Source organism: Branchiostoma floridae, chromosome 1, assembly GCF_000003815.2.
Source record: "Branchiostoma floridae strain S238N-H82 chromosome 1, Bfl_VNyyK, whole genome shotgun sequence".
Taxonomy (NCBI): Eukaryota; Metazoa; Chordata; class Leptocardii; order Amphioxiformes; family Branchiostomatidae; genus Branchiostoma; species Branchiostoma floridae.
In genome coordinates, this window is record NC_049979.1 from 14,970,267 (window position 1) to 14,992,813 (window position 22,547).

At 41.0% G+C, this 22,547-nt stretch overlaps 2 protein-coding genes across 2 annotated transcripts in view; one reads left to right on the forward strand and one right to left on the reverse strand.

Moving 5' to 3' along the window:
- LOC118409603 (fibrillin-2-like) overlaps positions 1-15,336 on the forward strand; it is a 51,168-nt gene extending 35,832 nt beyond the window's left edge. The window contains exons 51-69 of the mRNA XM_035810780.1: positions 613-729; positions 1,560-1,682; positions 2,098-2,217; positions 2,330-2,506; positions 2,832-2,948; positions 3,267-3,395; positions 3,979-4,098; positions 4,451-4,588; positions 8,174-8,329; positions 9,662-9,799; positions 10,332-10,484; positions 10,887-11,039; positions 11,424-11,546; positions 11,805-12,074; positions 12,210-12,381; positions 12,649-12,806; positions 13,197-13,323; positions 13,664-13,782; positions 14,219-15,336. Of these exons, the coding sequence (XP_035666673.1) occupies positions 613-729; positions 1,560-1,682; positions 2,098-2,217; positions 2,330-2,506; positions 2,832-2,948; positions 3,267-3,395; positions 3,979-4,098; positions 4,451-4,588; positions 8,174-8,329; positions 9,662-9,799; positions 10,332-10,484; positions 10,887-11,039; positions 11,424-11,546; positions 11,805-12,074; positions 12,210-12,381; positions 12,649-12,806; positions 13,197-13,323; positions 13,664-13,782; positions 14,219-14,343 (2,735 nt within the window). The 3' untranslated portion in view covers positions 14,344-15,336. The remainder of the gene's footprint in view (positions 1-612; positions 730-1,559; positions 1,683-2,097; positions 2,218-2,329; positions 2,507-2,831; positions 2,949-3,266; positions 3,396-3,978; positions 4,099-4,450; positions 4,589-8,173; positions 8,330-9,661; positions 9,800-10,331; positions 10,485-10,886; positions 11,040-11,423; positions 11,547-11,804; positions 12,075-12,209; positions 12,382-12,648; positions 12,807-13,196; positions 13,324-13,663; positions 13,783-14,218) is intronic.
- A 2-nt stretch (positions 15,337-15,338) lies between these two features.
- Positions 15,339-22,501, reverse strand: LOC118409391 (RNA transcription, translation and transport factor protein-like). Its single transcript, XM_035810388.1, has 8 exons — positions 22,340-22,501; positions 21,727-21,851; positions 21,212-21,311; positions 20,849-20,935; positions 19,262-19,350; positions 18,881-18,952; positions 16,430-16,478; positions 15,339-16,098 (listed from the first exon to the last, which is right to left on the reverse strand). Exons 1-8 carry the CDS (start codon positions 22,398-22,400, stop codon positions 15,944-15,946), a joined length of 738 nt encoding a protein of 245 aa, XP_035666281.1. The 5' UTR covers positions 22,401-22,501; the 3' UTR covers positions 15,339-15,943.
- Between the last annotated feature and the right edge of the window lie 46 nt (positions 22,502-22,547).

The window sequence follows — 22,547 nt, forward strand, 5'->3', positions numbered from 1 at the left end:
ACCATCGCACGTGTGGGGGTTCTTTAACATGCCTGGGGTACGGCTCTCCCCATACAAGGGACCTCCATTTAACGTCCTATCCGGGGGACGGCCCTAGTCGAAGCTAGGTACTCATTTACACCCGAGTAAAGTGAGGGAAGTCGTGTAAAGTGCCTTTCCCAAGGGCACAAGATTGGTGACACGGCAGCCGGATTTGTAACTGCATCCTCTTGGTCTCGAGCCAAACACACTGCCGCTGCGCCACGCGGTCCCAAGTTAAACATCTGCCATTGATCTGTTGTTTGTCATTGAATAGGATAGGTTTTCATTGTATCAAAAAGTCTAAATAGTCCTTGTCATAAGCACAAATGGAGGTGCTAATTTTAGAAATAATCAGTGTTACATCCTCATCCAGCAATTTTATTGCTGGGTTCTTAACCTGTACAACTTAGCAATTTGCCTTATAAATTGCCTTTTATATTATTACCATAAATTACATTTATATTGTTTTTATACTTTTTTGCTTGGAAAGATGCCAGATAAAATGACACTAGTATTTCTGTTACAGTGTTAGAATCACAACACTATGTTATATGTTTGGAGTCTTAAATGTTTTTGTCTTTGTGTAAGCAGAGGAAGACCCTTGTGATGCCAACAACTGTGACGCAAATGCAGACTGCATCAGAGAGGGCTCGTCTTTCAGGTGTCAGTGCAAACCACCCTTCACTGGAAACGGATTCACCTGTACAAGTAAGAACAGATTTAGTCCTTATTGTTTGTTGTACATTTTTCCTTCTTTCTCTTATCTCTCTTTTGTTGTTCTCTCATATACTGGTCACTTTGAATTTGGAAAATCATTTCCCCAGTTTCAAGGGCACCTTGTTGGAATCCATTCACTTTTTTTTACTACTTCCCTATATGTCATTGCATCTTTACTTCGCATAAAAGTCCTATTCCCCATCCAGATTTTAAGTGACCAGTGTGTATTCTTTTTCCTCTGCCTGTCCTGATCTGTCCCCTTTTTTCCCTTTATTCTGTCTTGTGTAATTGTACACTCTGTCCCAGTCTCCTTTGCCACACTTCTTTTTCTACTTCTACCTTTGACTGGACAAAAACCATCACCAGTCATCCTTCCCAATGGAGGTAGTCAGCTTCTTTTGGAACATTTATCTTCCCTGTCCTATTGCAAACTTGTGGCACTGCAGGTACTTGTCTGTCTTTCACCAGATCATCATGGGTAGTTACAGTTGTCTTATTCTTTTGATTTGAGCAACTGATTCTTACTGAGCTGTATTATTAGTCCATTAGGTTGTGGATTGCATGCTTTGGCAGTAATTAAATCATGTTCATTGGACAACAAGAACAGAAATATAAGGAGAACAACAATGAAGTATGCAGTTTTGTAGGTTTAGTTTTAAGAAGTAAACAATCAGTCATTGAGACATACTTCTGATTATTCTATAGATAACTTGAAAGGTGTTTATGCAATGTATTTTGTAGACTTTGTTTCACTCTCCATCAGTAGATAGTTCTAGAGCTGTGAAATTTCTGTTTGTCAATGAAACATGTCTCCCTTCCAGTTCCAAATATGTGCATCTTCCAACCCTGTGACATCAATGCTGACTGCATCAGCCAGCCTGGGTCCTTCAGCTGTCGGTGTCGTCAGGGTTACCAAGGCGATGGACACTACTGCAACCCAATCCGTACGTACCTTTAGACAGTTCTGCTATATATCAGTTCTGCTATATAGGCCTTATTTCAAATAATTACGTACTTCTGGCACTAAGGAGTATGATAAAAGGAAAACACTACATATTGATCTTCAGCAGGAAATGCTGTGTGGCTGGATATTCCAAAGATAGAAGTTAAGACATACCATATAGAAGTAGAGACATTAAGTTCAAAGATCAGAGGTGGTATTTGCTGTGAGCTATCCCTACAATATTTCATCATGTGGTTGCATCTGGGCATGTCTGCCATTTTGTTGGTCAAATTTTTTGTCATTCACATGTTGTTAGGAAGCAGTTGTCTGTGCTGTTGGATCCGTTTATTGCAGTAAAATACTAAACTGACATAATGCTTTTGTAACAAATGTGTCTCCTTCTGCCTCTCTTACAGCGGATCCCTGCTCCCATCCTGACTGCAGCCCAAATGCCAAGTGCATCCCCAACATGGTAACAGGAGAGCATACGTGCGAGTGTCTCCCCGGATATATTGGCAACGGCATTGTCTGCACAAGTATGTATTTAGAACTTAACTGTTGACAAAATGTTTGTAACATGACCAAAAGTCAAAAAGAAAATTCAATGTTTCTGACCTAAATTAAACATTTTTACTGCTATTTTTACAGGTAACACCATTGACCCTGGACCTGTAGACCCTGACAACAAGGATACTGACAACAACGGAACCCCTCCTCAGTGTTCGACCAATGACTGTGATGCGAATGCCAACTGCATTGCAGTTGGGGATGGATACAGCTGTGTATGCAAGCAGGGGTATGTGGGAGATGGCAGAACATGCACAGGTAAGATGATGTACAGGTAGAGTTTGGACAATATACTATTTAATAGGTACAGATACAATGGTACATGTAGAGACATCTCTCTGATTGGTCATGGAATCAACCAATCAATGGCAACTTTTTTATTAAGTCCCTCAGCAATTTGAACTGTTCATCTTATAGTTAAGAATAGCATGTCAGACTTGTAGCTGAGATGATGAAAAATGTGTTGAGTTCAGCCATGAAGAGTTCTGTGCATACTTTGCAAGACTGATACAAATAACTCAATTTATGTTTGTGTATTGGTTGATTGCTTGTTAAATTGATTGATATGTTGTTTGCTTTTCAGAACTGGATCCCTGCAACCCAGATCCATGTGGCCCCAATGCCTTCTGTTTGAAGCATGGCACCCAGTGGAAGTGTCGCTGTAACAAGGGCTTCCAGGGCGAGGGTGACCAGTGCTTCGGTAGGTCACACTTTGAATATCAGTCACTCTGTGCGCCTTGATGGCTTAGGCAATGCAAAGTTTGTGGATGGCATCTTTTATAGACACCAAACTCAAATTAAAAAGAGTGAAAAAGAAAAAAATTGAATATGTTGATTATATGAAGGGCTGCTTTAGTATTTAACTCTACATTCTGTATTGTCTCATTTGATCGCAATTTTTAAATCCAATTGTTTAATAATTTAGTGCTGACTACAATTTTTCAGCATTTTGCTGCCAGTTATGCAATTCATATTTCGCAAACCTATTTGTAACTTATGTAACCTGGTTCCTCCCCAGTGATCGAAGGCCCGGATCCTTGTCGCACCAGTGACTGCCACCCCAACGCCAACTGCCTTCCCACCAGCTCCTCCTACAGGTGTGAGTGCCGAGCTGGATACAAGGGAGACGGTCGTCTCACCTGTAACCGTGAGTACTCTTTATTGTAGGGAAGGTACAGTGTGTTTGCATGTGGTTGAAGTGGCGAGCCCAATCATTCACGGAATCTACGGGAGGGCAGCCTTCTAAGGTACATTTTTGCACCTGTTTTGTCCTCCCTTTCACTATGGAAAAACCCAAATAAAGAAATAAAGGAATCTAAGAATGGACTTTGCATACTGATAGTCTGATGTCCGCTAAATATCCAGAGGTAAAAAGATGTGTCTGTTCAGAGGGAAGTAGTTAGTTACCAATTGAGCGATTTTGCTCAATGTTTTTGCTTATGACATGTTTTTAACACACAAAAATTTGTGTGAAATGACATCATATGGCAGCTTGCACACTTATGATATGCCCACATGGGGTTAAACTTACTAGTAAAAGGTGTGTCAGGAGGACAAGGAAAAAAAAAAAAAAATCTTACAGGACCTAAAAAGTTTTTTGGGTTGCGCAAATTATGTTGTTTTAATACTTAAGCATGTTGCCAATTCGATTGAATCACAGCATATGGCAATCAGATCTTGACACAAAGAAAGAAGGAGAATGACTTGTGTTCATCTCATCCCATCCCTAGCTGCTGACCCATGTGATGACAACAAATGTGACAGAAATGCCATGTGCATCCCTGTCGGGCCGCGGTCCTACAGGTGCGAGTGTAAGAATGGTTACCAGGGCAACGGATTCTCCTGTGGAGGTAACTGATGTTCGATTTATGTCTTGTTCCTTGTTGCACGTCAGGAAAACCAGCTACAAGTTGAAATACAATATTGGTTAATAGAGGATATAATATTTAGTTCAAGACTTTCCCAGTCAGAGTGTAATGGTTTGTCATGGTAATGGTTGTTAGAATCCCACATGATTGGTTTTACCTTGACCTTTACCTTAAATTGAACTGGAACAAGTTTGAGTTATCTAGTATAGTCTGTAAATAAGATGAATGAAGTTAAAGGTTTATTGAATGCTTTGACAGTGATGAAATTTGATATTCGACATCTTGCGTTTGTGGTGTAAAACAAACCTAAATTTTGTGTATTATGTGGCTCCAGCTGCTGCTTCCATTCGGGCTGGAGAGGACCCCTGTGGCCACCTGGTCTGTGATGTGAATGCACGCTGTCTGTTCTTGGGGGGCAGGCCGATCTGTCGCTGCAATCAGGGATATGTGGGAAATGGATTCTTCTGCAAACGTAAGGAGCTTTAACATATCAGTTTGCATTTTACCTATTGCAGCACTATTTGTGGTTTGCTTGTTTTGAAGTGAAGATGTTAGCAGGCCATCACCTTACCATAGGTGGAAGGGAGGAACGTCATGCAGGGCTCGAAATTCATTTTTGGGATTAGGTGCACTGGTACACCCAGCTTAAAAAATTGGGTGCACCAAAAATTTTTTGGGTGCACCACTTAAATTTAAGTAGAATGTCAGAAAAACCTAATAATAAAACATAGTTACATGCTATCAAATTCTTAAACAAGTACCATGACAGACATTTTTATTATCTTTCTAACCCTTAGATGTCAAGAATACGATGTATACTAGTACACTTTGATATCTTTACATACATAAACCCATGAAAATATTTGGGTGCACCCTGTGCACTCACAGAAAATAATTGGGTGCACAGCTCCAATTTTGGGTGCACCTGGGTGCACATGCACCCAGTATTTCGAGCCCTGTCATGGAATGTTTGGTATTCCCTACTTTTGGTGACAGTGCATGTTCCTCCTCCAGCACATGGTGGGATCTGGCATGCCTATCAAAAAGAAGGAAGAAAAGACTTCACTGGTCACTAAATGAAGCACTTCTTTGCTTTTAGTTATTTTTTATTGAAACCCTTATGTCCAATAACCAAAAGTTTGCCTTGTAAGGAATGCTAACTTTACAATTTGTAGCAACCATTCAGCACAGAAGTTAACAGGGTGGAGGAAATGCATGCATGTGTATTATCTGCGGGCTTGTCTATGACAAGTCATGGATAATGAGATTGTGGCCAATCTTCAGGTCCAGATGGCACAAGCAACAAGTGGTTTTAAGTTTTTGCAAACACAAAGTATTTGAAGAATTTTGGCGTCTCCTCTGTAAGTACAGTGGAACAGTGCATTCGTAATTGGCATCAGTTTTGTGTTGGTTACAGCTTGTTGTACAAAGAATGTTAAGCTAACATTGAATATCCTTTATGTTAAGTTTCTGAGGCAGGCTGGACTATGTGTTAAAATTTTTGTTTCTTTTTGTTACTGCTGCGCTGCTCTCCCTATCACCCTAGATACTGCATGTACAAGTATCGTGTCATAGATTGCAGTAGTTTACTGCATATAAATGTACAATGTAACTTCTGTGTTTTTCTCACATGGAATTTTCACACTTTCTGGTGTGTAAAACTAGATAGACTCTTCTCACACTTGTCTTCTCTACTCACATGTCTGAGTGTCTCCCCTTCACAGGCTGATGTCTTAAAGGAGCTGATACCAGGATTATGAGAAGCTTGTATATTAGCGAGTCCGCAGCTGAAGAAGTAATATATTTTTGGACAGGTTGCTATGGCATATTAGGATGGATTTTTATGAATGGAAGCAAAAAGCTGTAATGAATGATAATTTTGGAACTCATTTTAGATGCACAGTTTAGTTATAGTTTAAAAAGAAATCAATAACCTCTTTTAATATGTTATTCACATAACAGTTGGGATTACCTGTATATTGAAGAGTTTTACTGGTAGATGATGTTTTAATTAATAAATCTAAATAAATGTTAGAGATATAATCGTAGAACTGTGCATGTTTGTTTTTTTGTATTTTCAATTTTGTCTGTCGAGTCTACTTTGGCACTTGTCTTTGTAATAAGTCATTTATTTCTGTTGGCACTTTTCTTCTCAGTTTTTCTTGTGTTAATTCGTCACCTTATTGTGATATAACACTTCAAACAATAATTTCTTTTTTCACTCTTGGTTGAGACACAAATAAACTTGTGGTTTCTTTCCTTTCTTCTGCTTTGTTTGAGTTGTTGTGTTGCATTGATTTCTAGCTCATACATGTTATGCTCTTTAGATGTCACACATTTTTTATCAAGACAGCATAAGTTTGGAAAGTTAAATAAAAGGTATGAAAGAACATGTTAAATTAATGAAGTTGAGCAAGAGATGAAATGCAATGGAGGGCCCCAAAGCATGAGCAATGTATATTCAGTAAATAACCATGATAGGAGCCAACTATGATAACCAAGCTATCAACATAAGGAAATAGTTTTGTGGCTGGTGTGATAAGACAAGATTGATAAACATCTTATCTAAAAGTCTGAGCCAAAGCTCCCTATGGGACAGGGATTGCTATGTCACATCTCAGTTGTAAGACTTCTGAATCTCACAAGCAGCTGGACCAAATCTCTTCATACTGGTTGTTTTGATTGGTCTGTTCTTGGAAAGCTGTAGCATGCCAGATGGACTTGATTGTAACTATTGTCCCAAGAAACACCATGGTTGGTCCTGGTGGAATTAAAAGTTAAAACCCTAACATTTCTAAATGATATCTCTAGCAGTGATGAAAACTTTCATCTTAAAAAAAAAAAACTACTTCTAACTTGTTTTTCTAACGGGAACATTAATTAGTTACAACGACTCATTAGTCAGTTACTCTTATAAAAGCTGGATTAATAAAAAAAGAATGTCCTGACTTCACAAGAATTAATTGCTCCCAGTTGCTGACCAGTAACTCTGACATAAGAAAGCCTGCTTGCTTGTAGGGGATCTCATGACCCTTAAAACCTACTGTAAAACTACTTACTGTTGTAGCAGTGAAAATCATCCTCGTACTTTTGACCTTAACCATCTTATTTTCTGAACTGAAGAGGATTTTCAGCAAGGTGTGCCCTCCTTACATAAAGCAGTTTTGTACTACTGCAGAAAACGTAATGCTTTCTGCAAAAATAGCTGAGTTTTCTTGGCTCAAATATACTCTTTTGCAGTGGTCCTAATTAAGATAATTAGGCCCCCTGACTTGTGTCTCTGTTCTGTGTGTCCTGGTGTCCTTTTTGGCTGATATAACATGGCTTGCTGCCCAGACAGCCCAGCCAAAAGCTGGTCTCACTTATGGGGAGCTCAAAGGTAAAGCCGGGAATTGGAACCAGCTCTTACTTGTTTGACCTAATGCTGTCTTCTTAAATGAGTGGTTTAACTTCTCAGGATTTGCAGCAGGAGACACTGTCTTGGATCTTGTCTTGTGACACGCATAGGTTGGTGTCTGGTATGTGTGCATGGCTCTTTGCAGGATGCAGGTAGACACTGGTTGCACAATCCTGTAATTAGTGCAATCCAAGTGTTTCTCACAAAACTGTAATTTTGGTTACCAATTATTTCCTTCTGCAGCATGGAAGTTGGCCCACATTTTTGTCACAGCACACATTTCCACAAATTAATGCTTGCAGGCACTTGAAGTAATCTATCAACGACTGTTGTCACTTATAAAAACAACTGCACTTTTTACAATGAAATATTGCAGCTGGTAGACAAAATAAGACACTTTGCAAATAACTCTCAATCAATTACATTGCTGGTGCACTTCACAATCGGGTGCTTACTTTTAGTGTCCTGAGTTTATTTTGCAGCGCTTCAGCAGCAGCTTTTTTCGCCTTTGCTCTTACTGCATGATCAGAGCAATATCCACCCTGTGCAGTGGTTGCAGCCAACAAAGCTAATTTTGAAAGCATGATATGCATGTGACATGCAAAAGATGTAATCCTGAATTATAGCAGCTATTCCTGTATATTTTCTCTTCTTTTTCAGCTGCAGTGCGGTATGCACCTGCAAATTGGCTGGACCCCTGCGCCAGCAATGAGCACGACTGTGACAGAGACTTCGGCAGATGTGTGTACGAGGGCCAGGGCAGGTACAGGTGTGAATGTGCACCTGGCCATGCTGGAGATGGGAGGACATGCAATGGTAGGCTACCATTTCAATTTTAATTTCATACTGCACTTGTAGAAAAACAGCATCAGCCAGATTCAGCCATTCTGGCCAAGTTCATGTTTTGGGGGGCAGGGGGAAGAAAATATCTTTGCCAGGAAAATTGTTCATGTCAACATCCTAATTCATGAATCTGTAATCCACTTGATTCTTCTACTCACACACATTTAACAGTATCATCAGTTGTATATAACAGATTCTTGGCATTCCCCCAGACCAGTTTGGCTTTGTGAGATTCTTTGGCATTGAGTTTTCCTTAGCATAGCTATATTTCAATCACCCCCTCTTGTGGACCTTGCCTGAATTGCAATAAAACATGGCTTCAAGTCTGCTGGTGGTGAAAAGATAATGCTATATTTTCTTCTGATGTGTTACCTATGTTTGCAACCTAACAGAATATGTTTTAATAGCTATATTATGCTGACAACGTCAGCATAACATCAGCTGTAGTTCTAACAACATTGCTTATGACAGTGCAAGCCAATGTGACTCTTTCCTTGAAATGAACAGATTTATTCATGATCTTCTTGATCAATATAGCACATTTATGACATGTAATTTTCAGTCCAGCAGTCAACTTTAAAAAAAAACATGATTGAGTTTAGTGCTAAAAGAAGCAGATTTGAACCTCGATGTATAAATTGGCTGACTGATATATATTGTACAATGTTCTGCAACATGATGTACAAACATGTTATGTTAGATCAGTCCTGCGCTTCATGTGACACATGCTCAAGGAGTGTTTGCAGAAAACAAAAGTCATTCCGTTTTCCTGTACATGTCAGCTTTTCTGTGTCACAGTAAAGAGACACCCATATTACATATTGATGTTGGCATGTCCAGTCATGCTTTTATTGTCGGACTAATCCAGACACCTCTGTGTTTCCATTTTCAGATGCATGTTCCATGCTTCCCACTTACTTCTCTGCAGCAGCATAGTGCTCCCTGCACTTGCATGGCTGGCTGTCCTCCATCCACCCATCTCTCCATCCCTCCATCCTCCGTCACCACTCTGGTGCAGGTTTGTGAAGCCGTCCTAAGGTCAGTGGCTTGTGATGTGTGCTGTATGTCGGCAAGCTTCTAACCAATCTCACCTGGTGATCCTCCTGTCTGTCAGCTTGGTGCTGAGCTTTTTTTTAAATTTAAGAGATTGCAGAAAGGTTTCACAGAAAGTTAGTCTGGTAGAAAACCATTTGCAGGCACAAAGTGCACAACCAATTAGACAAACAGGAGAGAAGCCTTTGCTTGCATGCTGCGCTCCATGAGAAATGACACGTGCACTTTTCGTAATCTTCTCTCCGCACATAGCCATAGCGGCTCTCCCCAGCCCCTGCGAAGAGGGGAGTCACAACTGTGACGAAAATGCCGTGTGCATTAATGAGGGTGCAGGCAGATATTCCTGCCGCTGCAGACCAGGGTTGGTTGGAAATGGATGGACCTGTTACGGTAAGGATCCCATTGGTAGGTCCTGTCTATGAGCTTCTTATTGTTACATTGCATACCCATGCTTGCTGGCTTAATACTATAGTGTGCTTGAACAAATCCATGGCACAGTCAAGTCTGGAAGTTTGTTCTACGACTAGACCCTTAAAAAGACCCCAAGAATTTTATGAAACTGAAACTGTTGTATCCCAGTTGTGGTTGGCAGGTTGCTCAAATTGAGTTTTTCTTGTGCCATGGATGCCAACTGTGGGTAGATGAACCTTCATGTGGGATTGTAGTTTCATGTATGGAGGTCCATGTTTGCTTGCCCATCTGGTGGTACCGAGTATGTTGCAAATGGCTTTTCTTTTGATAAAACCAGCAAATTCTTTGCTAGGGATGAAGAATATAACAGACAAATACCAGCTCACAGCTCACAAAAAAGTTTCAGATGGGCAGCAGCAGGATTTCTGTGTTAACAGTGTTCTGTAATAAAGCTCTTGTCCAAAATTGCTGTGTCTATGAGTAGTATCTCCTCCAACCCCCCTCCCCACAGCCACCCCTGTACAGCCCCCAGCCAACCCCTGTGATCGGGCAGCTTGTGCCCCCCCTGGACAGGGCTTCTGTGTGCCCGTCAGTCTCACACAGTATCGCTGTGAGTGCCTGCCTGGATTCAGGGATATAAATGGAGATGGAAGGGTTTGCCAAGGTTGGTTTTAAATTGTTTAGTGCTTGGACACATATATAGTGTACATGTAAATTCATTGTCAAGTATGATATGTGCAGAAATTCTCAACTCGGTGGCTAAGGCATCCTGTGTGTTAAGCAGTTATATCACTTCATGGAACAATATATATTAGTGTATAGTTAGCAAAAATAGGAGCTATGTGGCAAACTGTGGTCGTCATTTCCTAATGTACATAATTTACAGAAAATTATGTATTTGACAGAAATTTAAATCCATGCACATGTTACCAGTAGTACATGGGTAAGTAGTGGCTTTATGCCCCAAGCATGAGTTATGTAGAGAGCTGTACATCTGTCATGTCTGAGATTTTTCATTTGAGCTGAGACATAATGGCATGTATAACTAGTGCCTCTACCCCCATAGCCATCCAGCCCCCAGGCCCTCAACCCACAGGCAACCCATGTGACCGTGCCAACTGTGCACCCGAGGGGCAGGCCAAGTGCATCCCTCTGGGCCCCACTGACTACCGCTGTGAATGTCTGCCAGGGTACAGTGGTGATGGGAGGGTCTGTACAGGTATGGGTTTAACACTGTGTCAGTCCAACTGCCTTATATGTGCGTAGCGGAAAGTGGGTAGATATCAACACTTGTAAATTTAGGATCTTTGGAATCTTGGTAAATTTTGGAAGACTGGTGCTGGTAGCCCTCAAACTTTCTATGAAAGGAATGAACTTCAGAATGAACAAGATTTATTGAAGCATACTGTTTTACGAGACTTCTCATCCTGTTTCCTGCGAAGAAGGTAGTGAGTATGTACCACCCTATCAGCTAAACCATGCCATGTTTATTCCTGTCTTTATTTGTAATGATGATTGTATATTGTTGAGTATTGTAAAGTATTCATTTAGAAAAAGCAAAAACAAGTAGTGGTATGTTGTATGATGTTTTTTCTACTTTTAGACATGGATGAGTGTGACCTGCTTGACCCTGCCTGTGACCCCAACGCACGCTGCATCAACACATTTGGGTCATACCGGTGTGAGTGTGCGCCTGGGTTTGTTGGAGATGGCAGGACCTGCTCTCGTGAGTTGGATATTTTCTGTGTCTAAGAAAAAAGGTGTATTTAATGTTAATTTGATGTATTTTAATGTCCTGCCACTATGTTAAACTCTTAGATGAGGACCAGCCATTGGAATGCACAATATAGTCTTGTCACTGCAAATCACCTTGTGTGATTATACTACTCAAGTGACAGTTTTGCCATCCTTTTTTTACTGTACATGCATTAGACCTCCTGTGTTGTGTACAAGAGAATAAGGTTTGTCTTTCTCTCCCTCCCAGCTGTCGGCCAGGCACCCCAGGCCTCTCTCCTGTTTGCCCAGGGCATGTCCATCAGCCGCATCCCAGTCCCAGCCCAGGGTTACCGCGGGCAGATAGTCGGCTCCCAGTCTGCAGCCCGCGGGAAGAAGGTGCTGGTGAAGGCAGGCATGACCGCGGTGGGGATTGACTACGACTGTGTGGATGGGTACATGTACTTCACTGATGTCACCGGCAGGTCTATCAGCCGTGCCAAGATGGACGGCAGCCAGCCAGAGGTCATCATCAGCCAAGGTCACTATTTAGTTTTTAGAGTTTGGTTTCTGAATTATTCCCTCTAACAATGATGCTGATCTGGTCAGGATAATCTTCATTAGGCAGCTATGCCTGTCCATGCTTACCTCTTTCATAACTCACCTCTCTACCCAGGCCTGAGCAGCCCCGAGGGTGTAGCTGTGGACTGGATCAGTAAGAACCTGTACTGGACAGACTCTGGAACTGATGTCATCGAGGTGTCCAAGCTGGACGGTACAAACCGTAGGGTGCTGTTTAGGGATGACCTTGTCAACCCCAGGTCCATTGTGGTTGAGCCATTCAGTGGGTAAGTACAGGTAACTTAAGGTTTCATTCATGTCTGGTTGGTGTATGGTCACAAGGATAGAGGCATGTATTTTTATGTATATTGGTTGTTGCTTTGAAGTGAAGGCCATTCTAAAGCCTTAAGCCTGAGTTGACAACTATCTCTTGAATATAAGGCAGTTATAGTCAGCCTCCAGATGAGACATAGCCATTTTCAGCTGGATGAAGTATCTTCTGGGTCTGTTAAGCTCCTACGATCTAAATGTTTCTGCATACACCATGCCCACAGTACCATGTACTGGACTGACTGGAACCGTGATAAACCAAAGATTGTAACGGCCAATATGGATGCCACCAACCGACGCACCTTTGTGGACAGTGAAATTGCCCTGCCTAATGGCATCACCATTGACTACCCAGCCAACCAACTCTGCTGGGCAGATGCAGGTATGGACTTTCATAGCTTTTGTTCAAGAGTTTGTCTCAGTTACAATAACTGAAGAGATGTTTCCCCATACTATAGCAATGGAAAAGGCACTTAAACATTTAGATTAGAATACCTGACCACCGATTCCTTTTGTTTGTATAGCCTGGCTTGGACTTAAAGGTACATGCAGGCCATCCCAAAACAATTTATGCATGATGTATCAGGATGACCACATTAAGTTCAGTTGCAATAAGACTGTAGATTTGTAGCTACTTAATGTCCATGTATTAGGAAGTGGAAAAGGCCAACTATTGTATTTGAATGAATAGAAACTCTCCTTTTTAATGGAAGACATGATGAAGACCTACTTCAGATTTACATTTTCATCACAATATCTTTGCTATGTCCAGGCACCAAGAAGGTGGAGTGTGCCACCCTGGGCACAGCTGCCAACCGGCGCACAGTGTACACCCCGACTCAGTACCCCTTCAGCATGACATCTTACCAGGGCAGGCTCTTCTACACTGACTGGCAAAGGTGAGTAAGGCTGCAGTGAATGTAGTCTGTGGAACACAAACTCCTTTATCCAGGGCTGTAACTGGCCCCTCCCCAGATGTTGGGTGGGCTGATATAAGCGAGATTTAATCAGGCTACAGTGAATGGAGAGACTTCCATAGTCTTGTGATGTAATGTCATATTTCTCCTGAGCTCATTTTCTATAATTAGATACAATGTGATACTGTTCGATGCTGATTGCTGCTCCTTGTTTTTCAAAAGAATGATAAAAGATATGTCTGAAACAAACTTTAATGAGCAACAGAGAACATTACTGCATACTGCATGGATATTAACATGTGATGGCTGTATGTTTTGGCAGGGATGCAGTCCTTGCCATTAACCCCCAGTCCCAGACAGAACAGGGCCCCCTGCCCCTCCCCCTGGGCTCCAGTGGAAATCCCTACGGCATCACCACCATCACCAACACCTGCCGCAGGGGTATGTAGTTTTCTATTATGTCTGAATCATCAAAACATGTGCCTGGCTGTGACATTATTGAACACATCAAAAACTGTACTGCCTAACCTTGTAACCAGCAAGTGTCTTAGTCGAAAGAAGTAGAAACTTGATTGTACACTAATTAAGACATCAAGGCATGCTGTACTTTTTTCAGATTTTGTTTTGTCTTGATATATTTTACCTTCTTAGATTACTGTCCAGGAACAAGGAATAATCTTTGACTAGGACCTTTTTGCTTATTCATGCACCTAATTTGCATTATTTACCAGTGGATAGATGGGGGAATAATTTTGCCATTGCTCATTTGTGCATGCAGCATGTACACACACTTCCTTCACTCTTCAGGAACCTCCCCACAATAGATGTCTTTTCTATCCATGAAGTCAAACTTTGCCCACCCCTTTGCCCCCTCCAGGTGCCAATGCCTGCAGCGTGCGTAACGGAGACTGCTCCCACCTCTGCCTGCCCAGACCTGGCAACCAGCGCTCCTGTGTCTGCCCCTCCAATCAGTACTCCAACGAAGCAGCCTGTGTGGAGTAGAGAGTGTGGAAAGAGCCTCTCCAGTTTTTAACTTTTAACTCAAGATTTTAATCTCCACAAAAGAAGTGGAACTTCACCAAAGCAACTCTTTTCTTGGCAGATGTGGAAAGAATTTTTAAAAATATCCGTATCAATTGCAACGTCTTTCATAAAAGGGTTATAGTATTGTCTTGTTGGTCAGTCAAGTTTGATTGCTTGTTTATCAGGTTCTGATGACTTTTGACTAACTTAAAATCCATATGCCAAAATATGCAAGGGATCTTCAACTTGAAGCATCCCCCTTGAGGGATATAAACCACATCTTATAGCCTCTGCCAAATCAACTAAGTGGAACAGCTCTGTTTATGGGATCACACAGTTTTCCCTCTTCAACTTTCCTGTTAAAACAACCAATTTAATTTGAATGGCCTTGGACATTCCTCACAAAAAAACACTATTTGCTGCCTCTGCTAGTCAACACAAGAGACAGTGCAGCAATGGTGTTATTCAGGTAAAGTGTAAGGTGCGAGTGTACGCCTGCACCAACCAGTATTACTGTCATTGCACTGCATGCCAAGTAAGATTTTATCTAGCTTTTGTTAAATCTTATAGTGGACCTATAATGTAGGCACCAGATTTTTCACAAATGTATAGTAGTGTGTAATATCTTGCTGTGTTAAATGTATCCTTGTTTTCTTCTTTGCCTATTCTGTAAAATTAGTGTAGTACTTGTATTTTTTTCACTACAATTGTGGTAATACATTTGTTTTTATAATGGAACCTTTTTTGTATCAGGTGTATTTAGAGTCATGATTGTTTTTACCTTGATGTTTTAGCACTTTTCCAAGAACTTGTAGATTTTTTACTAATACATGGACACAGAGAATGAGCCTTAGGGATAGAAAAGTGCACAGTATGTTATTGAGCACTTGAAGAATGTAAGTTATCACTTGAACTGATGTATGGTGCTGTTTCAACTTGTCTCAATTTTTTTAGATAAAGAAAATACATCCATATGTCTGTTGTTTTGTTGTCTTTATTACTGCTACATTTTAGACTGATATCCACTATGATAAGCCAAGGCTGTGGACAACTATCCCTTTCTTCAGTGCAGCAAGCTGTGAAAGTCTTTAGCCCGGTCTAAGGCAACTTAATATTCATCTTGTGACTGCATTTCTGATGCAGACAGAAGCTTTTCCAAGTGAAACAGTAGGTGGCCAGGTTACCACAAGATGAGACCCTACACTGTATAACAGGTCTATGGACTTGGGGATACACCTAGTTGTTCAAAGCCAATCTTACTAATTATCACTAGATATGCCTTGCAACTTTCAAAGTAACTTCTCTAGTTCCAATGAGAGTTTCTCTTCATACAATTCTCAAAAAAAAAAAATCAAAGGCTATACAAGTATCTGGAAGGGACTTGAAGAACAGTCTGATTGGCGTTTAGCTCATGAAACCTTGGGCTGCCGGTGTCCAGTATAAGCAAAGCTGATATTACTGTTCCTATACAAGGTTGTGGTCGCTTTATAAGTCTGGCAGTGCCAAGGTAGCTCTCTTCTTTGTAATACGGCTGCTGGGTTGTGATGCAGGTGTGCACAGGGACACCTGTCCAGCTGCATCACCTGCCCACCTTTCCCAGGGCCTGGTCCGTCTTTGGGTTTGCTGTGATGGCCTGAACAGACACGATGGCCTCGTTGATCTTAGTCTGCAGGTCCCTCAGCTCGTGGATGTGCAACAGCCGCAAGATCTTCGCTGCCTCGTTCACTGCAGGATCTAAAGAAATATCCCCCAAATTGAACAGGGGATCGTCATAGAGCCTAAACATATCAACACAAGGAAAATATGATGCTTGGTGGTTGCTGTTGCCTTTGTTAGAGCAATGTACATAAATGAATCATTACCCACAATCAAGTAGAAGTAGTTGACTTTCTTAAAACAGGTATAAAGGAATGCAAGGATTACATAAACTTAACTTAAAATTGTAAATGTAATGAGGACAATGGTGTACAGCAACTGCTGTATAGGAAGCTCAAGTTTTCCTGGGTACCACAAAACGTAGAAACTTTCACTGGACAAAGCAAAAGAAAACTTGCTGTAAGCTTACCTCCTGTGTCAAAACCAGCATCTAGGTTCTGCAGAAGGATTGGAACCCCCTGGAATACACAATGGTATTATCTTCATGTCATCACGGCAAAGTAGAATTGTACCTACTGGTTTTCTCCAACAGCAACTCACTCTTCCGTTGGTTATAAACTATATAGTATAAAAGTTTGTGGTGGTTCTACGTTTTTTCCCATGACCTCTTTATCATGAACTTACCTTACTGAGTTGCGATTGTCCTAAAATGTGCCAGTGTTTTCTGTAGCAATTCCGGAAGCAATATGTGAACACTCATGTATTTTGGTGAATACTACAGGGCTTGATACAGTGGAATCCGCTTTATTGTATCGCCTATTTGTCTGGGCATTTTATCCAATTATCCGACCTATTCTAGAGTCCGAAGTTGGCTATATGACCAGCTTTAGCGGCATTGGTTGGGGAGGGGTGTAGTTTTGAAAACCAATACGCAAACATAACACACAGACGCTCATAGAGGTTACCACTCTAACGATACGGAACTCCGTTTACAAAACTTTAATCATATGTTCCGATACTGTGCGATTTCTGTGAGATGCTTGATCTAATAAAGAGTTCAAATCAGTGGCAAAATGCACATTTGGAAAAGTACGCTTGACTCGCACAGCCGTGCGTCGGCAATTTGGCGGCATACCAAAACAGACGAACATGGCTCCGCTCGTATGCCGGAGAATATGACGTTACTTTCATAATTTTAAGTTAAAACAACGGTATTGGAGAGTGATAAACTCTTCACCTTCTTGTCTACAACTTGTGTCCACAAATTACTCTGAAATTTACGTCTTTCGCGGTGGAAGACGGAAAAAATTCACGTTCAAAACATTTAAAATGGCGGCGCGTGGGTTGAGACATCCGGCCATTCAATGCGCAAGATAGGTCATTGCGAAATCACACCCGTTGCATTACGTGCGTTGTTGTAAATCTACGCAGCGCAGCCGAAATCAGCTCAATTAATGAGACAGTGGATATGAAAAAACACATTTTTGTAGGGTAAACCAAGTTTAGACGTTGTCTGAAGGGGAAATATGAACTCAAAAGCGTGTTGACGTTCCCATGACGTTCGCCCATCATACCTTGCGGCAACCTAACAAAATGGCGCCTAACTCCAAATGTTCGCACGATAGCACAGCGCTATCGGCTAGATTTTCTGTGGAATGTAACTTTCTTACGGTCCTTTGCATGGCTTTACACCTTTATACATACATTTACTAGTTACATTTGGACTCATTTTGTGAGTTTTAGGGCATATTTTCCCATTTTTAATTTGTGTGGCCTGACGTAATTCTATCCAAAAACCCGAAGTTTGAGACCGTGGGTTATCCAATTCTGCGATGTTCTAAACAATAGAATGAATGGCAAATGTTTTGGGATTTCGTAATTCTATCCAATTACCCGAATTATCCAAAAAGGCGTAATACGAATAATTGGAATCCACTGTATATTATAAAAACATGGAATGTTAGTTGTTTTTCAAGCATAAGCCCAAATCCTCTACTGATAAACAGCTGGGCTGGATGCTGTAGTAAAGAACTAAGGTGGCTGTTTTTGGGTTGGCCGAATACTATCCAATGGGGCTGAATTGCAAGGGTTTGGAGGCTGAGATTTGGTACCAAGGTGACTTCAATACAATTGTCCCATATGTGCAGCTCTGAATGGTTGTAACACACCATGAAGAACCTAGTCTTTTTGACAAACGTGCTTGAGGTGTGGCTCTCTCAAACACAGAACCTCCATTTAACATCCTATCTGAGGAATGTCCCAAACCAAAGCTAAGCACAATGTACTCACTTCCCTGAGTGAAGTGAGGAAACTTACCAAAGGCACAACATCAGAGCATGTCAGGAGATTCAAACCCAGAACCTCTGGGCCAAACACCCATTTGCTATGCTACCATGCCACAAAGGTAAGTTGTGAGCCCTGCTCAACATGTATCTTTGTACAACTTTCAGCATATCCCAAAACACCTCTTAGAGGAAAGGAAGGAAGGAAGGAAGTACTTGACCTTTGTCATTAGGGTAATTGACAACTAGTTTCAACTTCCAAAAAACTATCAGATTTTATGTCTTTCCTTACAGTGGCACATACCTCAATGGTTTTTTTGCAGAACTGCTTTAGAAAGTGTAAAATCATTGTGATTAAACAGGTGCCTAACTAGTGGCTATCATTCCATCTGATCATTCAAGAGTTAGGTGGATCCTCTACTTCATTTTGGAGTTACCATACATGCCTAACTACATGCATGCCTAACTACAGATTGTATTTAAAGGGTGGTGAACCTTTGCTCATGGTTTCCTTGAACTGTACAGGGTCAGTCTGAATTTTTTATTGTTCCCAAAATTGTTAGTTCTGTTAGTCCACTTAACAAACTGCAAAGCTCAACTAACCATAGTAATCTGCAACAAATGAAATTAAAACATACCTCTGTCTTCTTGTTCTGTGATTCAGCAATTGCTTCTTTGGACAGTTTATCCTGGATAAGCTTCCTTATGGCCTGTACGAGGAAACAAAGAATGTGTGCAAATCATCTCAATGCACACTAATTTTCTACAGAGATGACAAGAAAAGATGAAAATAAGGCCTATAAATTGTAGGAGAGAACAGTGCACCCAAAACCAAACAAAATGTTCATCAACAACAGTGTTCCATATTATAAAGCTGGACCATAAAGGAATTTCTCAGGAATATGAAAATCTCAAGAAGTACTTCTGAAATCACACCATGAGAGGATAGTGGAGGTGGATATTCATAATTTACACCATTTACTCCTGTATGAACATGTGACAATAACGGGGAACCTTGCCTTAAGTAACATGAGCTGGTCGTCATGTTGGGGGATCTGTAGGAGTTGGGCTAGTGAAGCCACACCTGCCCTGAAGTCTGCACTGCTTGCTGCAAAGGCACAAACACATTTTGTTTGTCTTACCTTCACTTCTTATCCTATTTGCCAAAGAGGATGGCTGACATTTATCAAAGAGACTTTGTATAATCTCTATATTTGTTACGTCTTTTCCTAAGCAACAAGTGATTAAATTTTTTGGAAAATCACAGCCAGATCCAGGATTTAACAATATTGCATATCTCAACATTTTGGATTTAAAATTTAGTTCTATGAAATACTATGAAATATGTTCTAGCTGAGTTTTGCACACCTTCAAGTGTATACTTTCTTATGCACTGAAAGGCATAAGCAATGGTAAAAATCAGCAAGAAAAAATTTAATTCCCTGCACAGAAAGCAAAATAACCATACAGGCATGTGAAATAGTCTTCTCAATTTTTGAAAGCTTTTATTAGTCAAACACCTTTCCCACATCCTGTTATTGACTGATAGTGTTGCCCAAGTAAGGGAGGAAGTGGCACTACAAAGAGCTCAGGACAATGAAGACAGTTTTGTTCGGAGTCACAGCCATACACAATCTCAACAACTCAAATAGACGTCACACTATTCCTGACTTCTCTTTATGTTTCTTTAAGACCCTTCACATTTTACAAACAACTTGCTTGTGAACTTCCACTCACTGTAACGTTGTCTAACAAACTGTATACTGTGCCATTTTCGACACCTGAATGGGCAAACAAACTTTGTTGACCCTGAACGTGGACTGTGAATGAAACATGGTTTTCATCACCTTCTCTTAAAGAATCAGGTCTTTGTCTACTTGTTCAGGTAATCAAGACAAGGCTTCTTTCACTCTGGTCATCAATTAACAGAAGTTCTGACTTTCTCACAGAAGAAGATCTCACAGGAAAGTGTTTGTGTGCCAACAAGGGCATCCACGTCAGTAGCTCCATAAGCACCTTATGGGTGAGGCTTTGCTGACAATGTCTACTTGTTGTGCTGTTGTGGCAATGTTCAGTGGAGTCTGTCTGCCCACATCAGAAACACACAGATGTACTGTCCATAGAGTTTATCAACTTTGCCTTTGTACTTTCCTCAGCCAGAGGACCGGAAAAGGGGTAAAGTGATCTGATGTGGTACAACACTTCCTCTCAGCACTGGTGTTGACAATGGTGTAGAGAACACCGTACCTGTGAATGGTCTTACTCAATGGCTGTTTGTTCTTTATTTTAGAGCTGATCTGAGATATCCTATTCTCGGAGAGGGGATTTACCAGGTTTTGTCTTTCAGTTCTGTTGTTTTTCAAATCAGTCACAAACCCTCCTGATTTTTTTCATTCTTCATTCCTAACAAATACATTGCTTTTGACATGATTTTCATGAAACGTCATCAAAAGTAGTGCATGTACAATGAATTCCCCCTCCCTTATGTAAGTGGCAGGCTCCAAGCTGAAAATAATGTCCCAATCACCTTAAAGCGACTTCTATGAAGACATTGGGTAGCCAGCACACCAGTTAGGTTTGCAAAAGCCAGAGAAAAGAAGACCTACGGTCTATGCTGCCCAGCACATCAGAGCTGGGTGCCGGAACAGGACTCTTCTGAACGTTGGCAGCCTTTACTTGTCGATACTTTTCCACTGCAAGAATCATCATACTGGTAAGTAACACAGTCATTTCAATTTCACTTTATAAGTTTGCAAACATGCAGTATAAGTTTGCAAACATGCAGTCAAGGCTTTCATACTTTTGGTTTAGGTGTCCTATAGGACAGATTTCAAATGAAAACTTTTTCAAGTCAAAACTTTTTTGTGAGTTTTTATGCAGATAACAGTACTAGGGTAGTTTGCTATCATACAAAGAAATGATAGGTGCATATTTTAAAAAGCGACAGATGGGAGAAGCTCCGACCCTACCATTGTCACCATACTCTAGCCTGACAGCATAACCCAGCAGCCAGTCCATCACAGCACTTTTGTCTCCATGGTTAACAGGACACGCTAGCTCCTCTAGATACTGCGGTGGAAGGAAGCAAGAAGAACATACAGTAAATGTTGTTATCCTGAAATGAATGATCATAATGAAAAAGTTTCTGTGTTTGGAGAACTGGACATGACACCTCCACTGACCATCTACATCATTGTATGAAATTAACACTCTCTAGTGATGAATATTAATCATTCTGCGATTGTCTACAAGTTAACTGATTCATTTCACGATACCACTTAAATTAATATCACTTTATCAGACTATATTTGTCTGCCTTTCACAAAGGAAGTTTGATAAAACCTCCTTGCTCACATGGAACCTGGCAGCTTGTTTTTGACCCAACAAGTGTTAAAAGGGAAAATGCAATGCCAACAAAGCAACACATGGAACTGTACACAAAGAGGTGGTCATGTTGGAAACATGTCAAGCGAATATCACATACCTGTTTGAATGCTGTTGGCCAGTTTTCACTCTGAATGTTGCGTAGATTTGCTCTGTCTTCTATTTTGTAGTGTCGTACTTTCTGGTCCTCAAGCCAAACTATCATATTTCGGAATTGAGCCTCTTCTGTTAAGTGTTGAAAATAAGCAGTTTAGCCAGAAGAAGATATTTATAACATTTTTTGTTAGTACTATGCTCTTGTGATGTACCATATTTTCTTAAATACGCACTCTTAAAATTTCCAAACATGAAAAGTTGCTGCAAGTTGTTGCCAAAGTCAGTGTGCTCAAGTGCATTAAGCATGGTTGAGAAGAGTGCCGACTTTATTTGGCTACCATTTTATGTTTCAGTTCCATAGATTTGTCTGAGACATGCCCCTAAGTCCCCAAATCAAATCAGGAGTGTGTATTTTATTTGGGGTGCGGACTTAAATAGATAAATAGAAGTTGGCAACTAGCAAGACCCTATGTGCATATCTGTTATGTTGTGAATCAAATTGTATAGGAAAGACCCATAGTCTTAAAAAAAAATAAAGGGGGAGGGGGGCGTTAAGACTAGACAGTGCGTTTGGTTTCATCCAACTTCCACGCAAAGAAAACGCGCGCAGTGCCCACCTGCGATGTTGAAACTGTTCGGTTGGTGATATTCTAGAGCTGCGAGTTTCCTGCGGAACATGTTGTGGTTTTTGAACGATAAACTGAAGATGAGAAAATTGAGACTAAACTCATGCAGACGACAGCGCGAACTGCTCCCGGACACGGCTGGACGGAACTGGGACCGGCATGCTTTGCGCCGGCATCGGAAAATCTGGCGGGAACATTT